The sequence below is a fragment of the Lathyrus oleraceus genome, chromosome 4, assembly GCF_024323335.1.
Source record: "Lathyrus oleraceus cultivar Zhongwan6 chromosome 4, CAAS_Psat_ZW6_1.0, whole genome shotgun sequence".
NCBI lineage: Eukaryota > Viridiplantae > Streptophyta > Magnoliopsida > Fabales > Fabaceae > Lathyrus > Lathyrus oleraceus.
In genome coordinates, this window is record NC_066582.1 from 305,687,628 (window position 1) to 305,699,783 (window position 12,156).

General features: G+C 38.5%; 1 protein-coding gene across 1 annotated transcript; it reads left to right on the forward strand.

Moving 5' to 3' along the window:
- Positions 1-445: 445 nt before the first annotated feature.
- LOC127137227 (uncharacterized) lies at positions 446-9,083 on the forward strand. The gene is made up of 7 exons (XM_051063703.1): positions 446-653; positions 743-843; positions 5,681-5,751; positions 6,290-6,347; positions 6,903-7,005; positions 8,301-8,612; positions 8,701-9,083. The coding sequence occupies exons 1-7, from the start codon at positions 446-448 to the stop codon at positions 9,081-9,083; spliced, it is 1,236 nt and encodes a 411-aa protein (XP_050919660.1).
- The last annotated feature ends 3,073 nt before the right edge of the window (positions 9,084-12,156 follow it).

The following is a 12,156-nucleotide window of genomic DNA, read 5'->3' on the forward strand; positions in this document are numbered from 1 at the left end:
TTACTACTACAAAGTAATACCGTTCGACTTGAAGAATGTAGGGGCAACATATCAACGCGCCATGGTAACCCTTTTTCACGATATGATTTATGAAGAGATCGAGGTTTACGTGGACGACATGATTGCCAAATCCAGAACTAAAGAAGATCACTTACAGAACCTGAGGAAATTGTTTGTCAGACTTCGGAAGTTCAAGTTACGTTTGTATCCAACTAAGTGCACTTTTGGGGTCCGATCCGATAGGCTATTGGGTTTCATAGTCAGTCAGAAAGGTATTGAGGTTGATCACGACAAAGTTTGAACTATCTAAGAAATGCCATCTCCCCGAATAGAAAACGAAGTCCAAGGTTGCCTTGGTCGACTCAATTATATCTCTAGATTCATATCACATTTAACGGCTACCTACGAACCAATATTCAAACTATTGACAAAGAATCAATCGATCATGGGGAATTACGATTGCCAAGCGGCATTCGACAAGATAAAAAAGTACTTGCAAGAACCACCAATCCTCATACCACTGGTTCCTAGTAGATCACTTATTATGTACCTCACGGTACTCGATGAATCCATGGGCTGCATTCTGGGTCAATACGATGACACAAGTAAGATAGAACATACAATATACTATCTCAGCAAGAAATTCACTGAATGTGAGACCAAATACTCACTTTGGCTTGGGCTTCTCGACGCCTGAGATAATACATGGTATGTCATACTACTTTATTGATATCCAAAATAGATATGATAAAGTATATATTCGAAAAACCTGCTGTTACTGGTAGAATTGCTCGGTGGCAAATGTTGTTAACCGAATATGATATCCAGTATGTGACTCAGAAAGTAATAAAGGGGAATTTTATGTCTAACTACCTTTCTCATTTACCTGTGGAAGGTTATCAACTATTGAGGTTTGACTTTCCATACGAAGACATCATGTTTATTAGAGACTTCACTATGCCAGGTGAAGGTAGCGGGAATATACCCGAACGTATCGCACGCTCGAACATACAACAGAGTCGCCATTGAACTTTATTTATCCCTAAAGGGAAGGGAAAACACCGATAAAACCCGAGGGAAATAAATATGCTGAGTAAGGAAGCCCGTTATGCAAGGGGAATGTGTTAACACCCCAAACATCCATGGTACTCCATGGGAACCATTTTGATTATTCTCGCTCGAATAGGTGTTATATCTAAATATTACTCACAAAATAATGGCAAAAGGAAAGAAATAGATAGAATGCTCAGTGAGGATTAGGGCCCTCATGCCTACGTATCCTCATAGTGCAATGAGGAATTCAGAGCTCCGTAGTTCAAGGAACTAGAGGCGGGAGGTGAAAAGAATTATGATCAAATATGGTCTGAACCAAAGAATAGTCTAATTTGAACTCCAACAAGGGGTGAAAAGACGTGAACCCAAGAGTAAATAGGTGTGAACCAACAAGTGAGGGCCTACGGCGCTTGTATCACTGTATTGGAAAAACTGAAAAAGAATGAATTAGGTGAATGGGTTAAGGGCCAAACATTTCTTGGTTCACAAGGAGTTACAAGATGGAGCACAAAGGTATAGTGTATTTGGCTCAAAGGATAGGTATATCACGTGGAGTGAATGAAGGTAGATTATGAATGTATTATGGAGATGAATGGAATGAAGCGAACGAAGTCACAAAATTGGGTATTTGAAAATAAGTGACTGAAGAAGTATTGTTTAAAACCGAAAGGTGAAATTGTATTGGACTCCATAAGAGAAATAAGATTTCTACCATAGAGGGAAACAACTTTTAACCGCTACAGGGTGTTAGCTAAAAAGGAAGGAATTAAGTGTTTGGGGTTGTTTTCCCAAACAACTCTAGGTAGAAAGACGGACTACATTAGGTGTCTTAAAAGGGTATGTATGGAACTCTAAAGAAAGTATATTTCGATGGCAAAGAGACAGTATGTCACTGGGTGAACGATTTATGATCGAAGGTAGGTAATGAATAGTGAAAGATATGAATGATTCCCTAAGGCGAAGGAGGAATAATTAGAAGTATGCTCGCCAAGGATTCGCATCCTCGTGCCTACGTATTCTCATTGTGAAATGAGAAAGTCAGAGCAATCGTAGTTCGGAACTACGAGAATAAAAAGAGAGGCATTTGTCTAAGCAACGGGGGCTCACAAGACAAACATCAATTCAAGGAATGATTGTAGTGCAAAGAATGGTATCACTTGATGGGGAAGAAAACAGTTCGAGATCAACGAAGGATAGTATCTTGGATCCAAGAAGGAGGTAGACTCTTAATCGAAGAGCAAGGTAGGAATTTACCAATACGTGGACCAGCAGACCGTCACTATAAGGTAAATCCAAAAAGAAAGACTGAATTAAGTGTTTAAGGTTGTTTTCCCAAACACTCTCGATTGAGGAGATGGACTATCGTTAAGACATCCTAAAAGGATAGACAAGGAGTCCAAGGAGAAGTATGATTGATCTCAAAAGATGGAGAATGGTTCATTGGATAGAGAAGGTAGATTGATAAATAAGATAGCTCACGAAGAAACTGGGTTCTCCTGCCTACGTACCCTTATAGTGCAATAAGGAAATTAGAGCTTTCGTAGTTCAACTCACTAGGGCTGAAAAAAAGGATGATTGATGAGGCAAAAGAAGTAGAATTGATTGAAATGAAGGATGGATTATAAATAAGGCAACTCACGGAGAAATTGGGTTCTCTTGCCTACGTATCCTTATAGTGCAATAAGGAAGTCAGAGCTTTTGTAGTTCAGCCCACTAGGGATGAAAACAAGATGATGGAGGCAAAAGAAATGAATGATTGAAATTGAGATGATTAGAATTGATAGACTTGATAGCTACTGGATGAGAATCACACTAAAGTCTATGGGTAAAGGTGGATACGATAAGCAACGAGCCAAACGTCTCGCACCCAAAGATATCCATAGTGAGTGTAGGAAAGCTCCAGTCTCATTCCTTCTTTACCACTTAAGGCTCATGGCATGTAATTCTCGTCTTAACTTTCAAGTGGAGAGATAAGAATATTTGTAGTTGTTTCTTGCATTGATGATGAAGACCTTGTCAATCGTGATTCAAATTGCACTAAAGTCTATGAATAGAGGTGAATACGATGAGCGTTGGGTCATACGTCCCATACCCAAAGATACTCAGAATGGGGGTAGGAATACTCCAGTCCCACTCCTTCTCTATTGCTTAAGGCTCGTATTGTACAACTTGATTCATGATTGTTAAGTCGTTGATGTAATCCTTGCTTTGTTGTATTGCTTTGTAGTGAGAGACTTGTCAATCCTATGGTTAGAATTGTGTTAAAGTCTATGAATAGAGGTGAATACAATGAGCGCTGGGTGATATATCCCATACCCAAAGATACTCAGAATGGGGGTAGGAATACTCCAGTCCCACTCCTTCTCCTTTACTTAAGGCTCATGCCACACGACCCCAATTTTGATTTGACAAGTTTTTGAAGATGCCACCTTTGATGTGCTTGAATAATCCGCCGCTTGGTATGACTGAGGATGCCTTGATTGAAGATCTTGTCTTGAGGCCTTGATCTCTACAGCTTGGAAGAAAAGTCTTATTAAGTGACCAAGGGTCTTTTGGTCACTCAATTTAGACCGTGGGATTATACAAGTTCAAATGATTTAATCAATCAAAATTGCTTTTGATCAATTTAATCATGGGTTTTATTTTGTTTTTAGGGAACTAGGTTTGGATCTAATCAAAGTTAGTAATTGATAGAAACTATCCTAAGGGATCATGCATTGAAAGTTGATTGTAAATTCTAAGTTAGAAGTCTTATTAAGTGACCAAGGGTCTTTTGGTCACTCAATTTAGATTGTGGAATTATACAAGTTCAAAGGATTTAATCAATCAAAATTTCTTTTGATCAATTTAACCATGGGTTTTATTTTGTTTTTAGGGAACTAGGTTTATATCTAATCAAATTTAGTAATTGTTAGAAACTATCCTAAGGGATCATGTATTGAAAGTTGATTGTAAATTCTAAGTTAGAAGTCCTAAGGGAGCATGTACATGTTAGTAAAAATATTGATTAAAAACCTTATGTATAAGTCCTACAATTGCAAGGAAATGATTAAAGTTCTCTGTCACATTCTAATCCTAATGGGATCATGTCATTTTATCACTAAAATAACAAAATAAAGTCCGTAAGGGTAAATTGGTCATTTACAAAATATATCAAATTCTAAACATGGCCTAAAGTTGATTAAACCCTAATGTTGATCTTAACCTAATGTTGAAAATGGGATGATTTTAAGTTCAATCAAAGGTTAATTGTCTCTAACTAGAATTTAATCAAAAGTCCTAATTAAAATTCTAATTAAAAGTCCTAATTAAATCCTAATAGCCTAAAAATCAAGATTTAAATCATAATTGTCAATTATCCCTCTAATTAAACTAATAGAGCCCTAATTAACCTAATCGAATTGTAAAAATCAATTAAGAAAATAAAAGAAACAAGCAATTTAATGGAGGTGTGAAGTAGGAAATGGAGGTGCAAACATCATTTGGCTAATGGGCTGCAGGACGAGCCCAATACAGTTTTTTGCATAGGAAATAGATTCTAAAAATGGGGTGGTGTGTGAAGCAAAAACAAACATGGGATGCATTTGAGCCTAATGCCAAATCAAACGTTTCCAGGGGGTGCACGTTGGAAACGTATGGTGAAACAACAAACTACCAATGGGCTTGGCTAAGCCCAGTTCCAATTCTTCCAATAGCCAGTGGGGAGATGTATCAGTAATACACGGTGTGTAAAGATTAATTCCAACGGGCCTTAAGAGGTTAAGCCTAAATCTCTCCCCTTTGTCGACTTGTCCAAGTCAACAGAGTTCAAATTCTTTCCATACGTGCTCAACCTTTCCCTCCACCTCACCATCCGGTTGCCATGGCTCACCGTGTTGGCGCCGGTATTGGCTTACCACTACACATTACCACCAATGGATGCATAATGACAAGCTAATCATGAATATGGAAATGGAATTGGGAAACAGTCACAGAGTTGGTTGAATCGAGCCTAAACATGGAAGAACCGTAACCTTCAAATCTCAAATTAAATGGTGCTTGGCCCTAATTAATATCTAACACCATAGGGATTATACTTCCTACCTTCGATGCTACATCATGGTGAGCTCAAAGCAAGAAAATGACACGGAAGAGAAAATGACATATCGAAGAAGATGATCAGAAAAATCCACCGGTAAGTTTCTGCACTTGATTCGCTTTCTTCTTCTTCTTCTTCTTCTTTCGTCTCCTTCTTATTCTTATGAATATGAGAACAATGAAAAGAGAAGGCAGTGGCTTAGCTCAAGAAAAATTGAAGCTTCGATGTGAAGCTTCAATGCCTTCTAGGAGAAAAAAGAGCTTTGAGTAGGGTGAGGGAAGAAATTGCAATAGAGGGAGAGTGTAGGTTCAAGCAAAATCCAAGGGTCCTGAAAATGTGGTGGTGAGCTTCTTAAATAGAGGTGAGGCTTGGAACTTGTTAGCTTTGGATTTAGGTTTGGAGTCAGTTATATATGGTTAGGAGTTCGTTGGACCTGACTCATTGAGTTAACTGAAAACTACGTTGGTTAGTGAATGAGAAACTCAGTTAGTTATGTTAGTTTAAGTTGGTTAGTGAATGAGTGAATTGAACCTTGACTGGCTGTTGCAGGTTGGGGTTAGATTGAGGTTAGGTGGAAATGATTTTAGTGACATGCTGAACTTGTTGCAGGTTGGACTTAAGTGACTTTATCCTTGCCCTTTGGATTGACGAGTGGCTTGTTGTGTGAATGTAATCTCTGCTCATGATTTGGTTCAAAGCTTCACAAGTTTTATCCTACTATTTGCATTCATTCCTTTTCCCTTACCTATTTATTTTGTTGCAGCAAGCTTGAATGGATTTGGCATATCATCTTAAATTAAGGTTTAGCCATGGTATCCTTTTTGACGCAAGCTTGGGGAATGTTTTGCTTTGAGGAGTGCACATTGTAATGAAGATGTATTGTTGCTACACCCTTGGTCTTGTATGCTATATTGGATCCTTTTTCAGTTCAGCAGGTGGTGAGTAGCTAAGTATGGTTTTCATTTTGGTCGGGTATGTTGCAGTCTTGGCTTGCTCAGTTTATGTCTTGGCTTGTGCGTCCAACATGATTTTCCTTCTGCAACTCGATGTCTCATGATGACCTTGCAGGATACACTCACCATTCTGGTTTTAGTTTGTAGCATTGTAGCTCTGATGTTTGTTGCAACAACTTGGGTTTGAATCATGCTTGCATTGCAGGTTTGGTCATGTGCATTACTGTTGCAGGTCCTTGGAGCTTGAATATGCTGCAAGTCAGGTACTTGGCTCATGGCTTGGTGTATTGAAGGATTGTTGCAAGGTTGCAAGCCTGTAAGCATTTGGCTTATGTTTCAAAGCATTGTAGAAAGTGTGTTATAGGTTAATGGTTTGCTGACAGTAGGATGATGATGCAGAATATCCGGAATGTTGCTTTTGCAACTGGGCTGTTGTATGATGTTGTGCTTCTGCAGATAAGCTTTGGTTTCCATATGGCTTACTTGAAGTTTACCTTATGATTTGGTGTGTTGCAGCAAGTATGAGGACCATGGTGGTTTGGTTTTGTAAGGCAATTATGCATTGATGCCTTAGCTGCAGCTGATACATTGCAGGTTGTTTCTATGATGCTTCTTGGTATGGCTTGTTGGCATGATGCTAACTAGTTTGGATATGATGTTTCTTGATGGTTTTTGACATGTCATGACTGAGTTTCGTTATGTTGGACTATTTCTGTGTGCTGCATCTTTCCATGAGCCTTCTCTATCATCATAAACCCAAGGCAAAATGCATGTGAGAATGTTACAATGGTAATGTAAGTGTCATGGTATTACTGCAGGATTCTGGGCAAGGTAATGTGTTGCATGATATTAAATGGACTACTGCAGCAACAAGGCTAGCATTGATTCTCCATTGGTTAAATCGTGCATTTCCATGGATTGGTATATTGTTTTTTTTGTTGGAGCCATGAGTGATAAGAAAAGGATAAAGTTGTGCTGTTAGAGAACTCCTTGGAAATCAATTAGGGACAAACCAAGGCCAATGGTCATTGATTCCAAAATGTCAACATAACATGGTGTGCACAATATGAATTACTTGTAAAGGAAGAAATCATGAGAAAGCACCACCAAGTATGAAGATTGGATGACTCATCACAGCAAAAGGCTAGGCCAAGTTTGGATGATCAAGGGCAAGTGAGAGTTGACTTTGGTCAAAGTTGACCAAAAAGTTAATTGTTTACCAAAGTCAACAAATGGTCAAAATTGCATTTTCTTTGTATTTTCTTTATAAATGGACAATGAATTAATGGTTATGGTGAACTTTAGGGTTTTTGGATTTTGGGTTGACTTTGGTCAAAGTTGACCAAAAAGTCAACAATTGGTCAAAAATGTCAAGACTTGTACTTTTTTTATGTAAAATCAAATGTGATGGTTTAAAATGATGTGAAATGGTTTGATAAATGGTTTGAAATTGGTTTTACAATTGGTTTATTTATTACTTGAATGCTTGACTTTGAAAAGAAAATGACTTGACCGATAATATTTGTTAACAAGGCCATGAAATAAGGGCATACGATTAGGCTTTGAATGAGATATCCATGAATCAATAGGCATGACTTGCAATTGGCTTGTGGCATAAGAAGTTTTGCTTGTTTGGATGACCAAGGCTATAAGTGTACCAGCAATCACATGAACAACACCATGACCTTGAGACTAAGACCAATGCCCATAGGAGACCAAAGTAAGGTTGGACTAAGTACATTGATAATAGGTGAAAATTGGGGGTCATGGATGCACAGTCAGGCCACCAAGTCCATCTGATTCACCATCTCCCTGATTAGGGTTTCCTTGAGGCTTACCCCTCAAGCAAGTCTTTTGAATCAAACCCTAAGCTCCAACCATCAGTCTTCCAGTGTATGAACCTGCATTAGGGTTTTGAAGGCCAAGACAAGGCCTAAGGAAGCTCCATGATATCATGCCTTGAGGAATTAGGGTTTTGAACACCCTAGAGGATTGCATGGCCAAATCTTTGTTAAATTCAAGCCTTTACCACCACAATTAATGCTTCACATCTCTATGCTTGATGACATGGTTAAACCATGCTTTTGAGACTTGATATCCATAGAAACCCTAGCTTCACAAGCCCAAGTTTTTGAATCCATGATGAATGATGCATGTGGATGAATTGTGAATGTATGCAAGTGATCTTCTGATCAAGTGGTTATGTGAATAATTAGGAAAAGGGGAGGGAAAATTTTGGGGTACAACATCAGGCTCCGAGATAAACCCCGAGGAAGGCCCCGAACCAGGATCGCAATGGACCCTCGTGTTCGACGGTGCTTCCAATTCTCGTGGTCATGGCATAAGTGCAGTCATCACTTATGCAACTGGTTTCCACCTTCCTTTCACCACCAGATTATGCTTTGACTGCACCAACAATATGGAAAAATATGAAGCATGTACATATCGTTTGGAGGTGGCCATCGACTTAAGGATCCAGATTCTTGAGGTATACAGAGATTCAGCTCTAGTAATAAGTCAGGTAAAAGGTGATTGGGAGATTCGGGATAGTAAGTTGATACCTTATAAAGAGCATATTAGGAAACATATACCCTACTTTGGCATATATGTTCAAAGTCAAATGGAAGAATGAAGCACCAACTATCCATATTGACCACATAGATGAACCAACACATTGTCTAGAAATCGAGGCAGCTCCTGATGATAAGCCCAGGTTCTACGATATAAAGACATTTCTGGAGAAACAACAATATCCCGGGGGTATATCTATTACTGATAAGAAGGCTCTAAGAAGACTCTCTTCCAAGTTTTTCCTAAACGGTGATGTGTTATACAAGCGAACTTATGATTTTGTACTGCTCAGATGCGTGGATAGACACGAAGCTAGTACAATCATAAAATCCATACATGAAGGCTGCAAGGGTGTACATGCAAAAGGTCCCGCTATTGTCAAGAAGATCCTTCGAAGTTGGGTATTACTGGAAGACAATGGATGTTGATTATTACAATTTTGTTAGAAGATGACACAAATGTAAAATATACGGTGACAAAATCTTTGTGCCACCAACTTCGTTGAACGTTCTGACGTCTCCATGGCCCTTTTCTATGTGGGGTATCAATATGATTAGGATGATAGAGTCTAAAGCTTCCAATGGTCATCGATTCATCCTAGTTGCCATTGATTACTTTACGAAATGGGTCGAAGTTGCTTCATATGTCAATGTCACTCTACAGGTGGTTACTTGGTTCATCAAGAAAGAGATAATTTGTCGCTATGGAATTCCTAGCAAGATCATCACTGGCAATTCCAGTAATCTCAACAATAATATGATGAAAGAGTTGTGCGAAGAGTTTAAGATCGAGCACCATAATTCTTTACCATACCGACCCAAGATGAACGGCGTCGTAGAAGCAACTAACAAGAACATCAAAAGAATAATCTAGAAAATGGTCAAGACATATAAGGACTGGCATGAGATGCTACCCTTTGCTCTGCACGGTTATAGGGCCTCGGTTCGCACATCCACTAGGGAAACTCCATACTCATTGGTGTATGGGATGGAGGTTGTCCTACCACTTGAAGTCGAGATTCCTTCACTCAGGGTTATAATGAAGGCTGGCCTCGATGAAGCTAAATGGGTTCAATCACGGTATGACCAGCTGAACCTGATAGAAGAAAAGCGTTTGACGGTCGTTTTCCATGGTCAGTTGTACTAAAGATGCCTTAAACGAGCTTTTGATAAGAAAGTTCTTCCTCGTGAGTACCGCGTAGGAGAACTCGTGCTCAAAAGGTATTATGCTATTCATTCAGATCCTCGGGGTAAATGGACTCCCAACTATGAAGTACTTTTTGTCATTAAGAAGGGCTTCTCAGGTGGAGCCTTAATCCTCACAACAATGGATGGGGAAGATTGGCCATCGCCAGTGAATGCAGACATGGTCAAAAAATATTATGCCATAAAATAAATGATATAAAAACCCGCTAGATTAATCCTCATGATATTAATCTAGGAAAAAATGGTTATCCCTATGAAACAAAATATGAATTGTCCATGCAAAAGTTAGGGATCAAATAAAAAATATAAAGCTCGCAAAGTCGAAAACCCGAAAGGGCGACTTAGGCAAAAATGAGCATCCCGGTGGACGAAAAGAATGGAAAATGTCCAGGAAAAAGTTAGGGATAAAGGCATTGACTATGATCCTCGAGCCTACTATGCTAAAAGCTAGACCTTAGATGGAAAAAGATTGATCCAATCATCGTCAATCAAAGCAAGATCCCGGGATTCAGATCCTAAAGTGGATAACGGCCAATGTTGTAATCAATGGAAAAATACAAAAAATATTTCCCATTGCCATTTCATTTATTTTTCAATTTTTGCGAGGTCCTCTTTAAGGATGTTTGCATCTTTGTACACACCATATGTACCCTATTCATAATCAATGAAATTCGGTTTTCTTCCATTATTTGTTTTGTTTCTCCTGCATATTGTATGCAAAATAATTAATTTGTCTTAATTACATAATGCTTTAAAATTTCGGAGAATAACGAAAAGCTACACCGAGGGAAAACTTTATGAATTATTGTAAAATCCCGATGAACTTAAAAAGATGATTGTTAGTTCAAAAGTTCTGCTTGAACACCTGTGGCATATGAATGATTTCCTAGTAGGATCAGGCATCCCGATGTTCCTCAGCAAGGTTAGATAGATCCTTTACAACAGTGTTAACATTTTGACTTCATAACATCAGTCTCTTTGGTATAATGGATGACGAGTTCGATTTCCTTCCATATTAAAGAACTATACCCCATAAATAACATACGTCTAACCATATAAACCTTCATGCATCATAAAAATAAAGCATACATCATGCAACATGCATATCATGCTCTTTGCCATGATTTCCTTACAGAATATCAAAAAATATATGGGTACCTCAACAATATGACCATTCCCAATGGGAATTTTTTTGGATACGTTAGTATTTAATCTTCTTCTACCCGGAACACCTAAAAATATTTCGCAATTCTCGTATTCTGGTTCAAGAAGATTATATAGGGGCAGCTGTTGTACTCCAAAGTTTACCCTCCCTCTTTTCATCATCTCATCCAACCACTCAACTTGAGGATCATATACATACCCTCATGTTTCATACCTATGCATCAATCATTGATTCATATCTAGTGGTTGATCAGTGTGGATCCAAAGTTATTGGCTTGTAGAACTAGGGCTTTGGAGTGGATGAAACCCTAGAGGCTCAGCTTGGAGGTTGTAAGACCCCAATTTTGTCCCTAAGATCCCTCATGGCATCATAACATTGCATTGCATAGCCTCAATGATCATTGAGCATCTTGGCTCCCTTTCCCTTGGGTAGAGATCTCTTGTGAGTGGTTTGAGATTACCAAGCATGCTTGAATTGTATATCATTGCTTTTCTTGTTTTATTCACTAACCAAAAGCACAAAAATATGTCTCCCCTTTTCAAAAAGTCCTAATTCATGTCCATATGATGATTGGTTGAGAAATTATGGTCATTTGATCACAAGGTGTGCATGGAAATTCAAAATGGCATAACTTTTGATACAATGCTCCAATTTGGTCCATTCTTTTTGCAAAATGCTCCTTATGTGCAAGGCATCTCAAAATGACATCATTTGGATCCATTGTGCAAAGGAATCATGACCAAGAGTTCACTAGTTCACACATGTGCATTTTGAAGAAAATATTCAACAATTCATTTTTAGCTTAAGGTGCAAGCAAATTAATCATCAAATCATGGCCATTGGATGTTTTTGAGTGGATTAGGAGCTCAGCATGGGACTGTACACGTGGATTATGGCTTTGTGAGCTTCATTTGCATTTTTGCATTTTGCTTCATAACTCCTTAATCATGATTAACCATTGGCTTAAGTGATTAGCATTATCATTAGCATGGGATATATAAGCCAAAACCCTAATCATAACTGAAGGAGGAGAAGCATTTCAGATCCAAATTCAAAAACTCCCTCCAATTTTCTCTCTCTTCGATTTGCATTGTTCTTCACACAAACACCAAAAATTCTTGCATATTCTTG

What these genes read in the sequence shown, in the direction of transcription:
- LOC127137227 (XM_051063703.1), top strand. Translation starts at nt 446, where the DNA reads ATGGGGAATTACGATTGCCAAGCGGCATTCGACAAGATAAAAAAGTAC. An exon ending in CAGCAAGAAATTCACTGAAT is followed by an intron (nt 654 to 742) that starts GTGAGACCAAAT and finishes TATCCAAAATAG; the next exon opens with ATATGATAAAGTATATATTC. An exon ending in TCCAGTATGTGACTCAGAAA is followed by an intron (nt 844 to 5,680) that starts GTAATAAAGGGG and finishes TGGCTGTTGCAG; the next exon opens with GTTGGGGTTAGATTGAGGTT.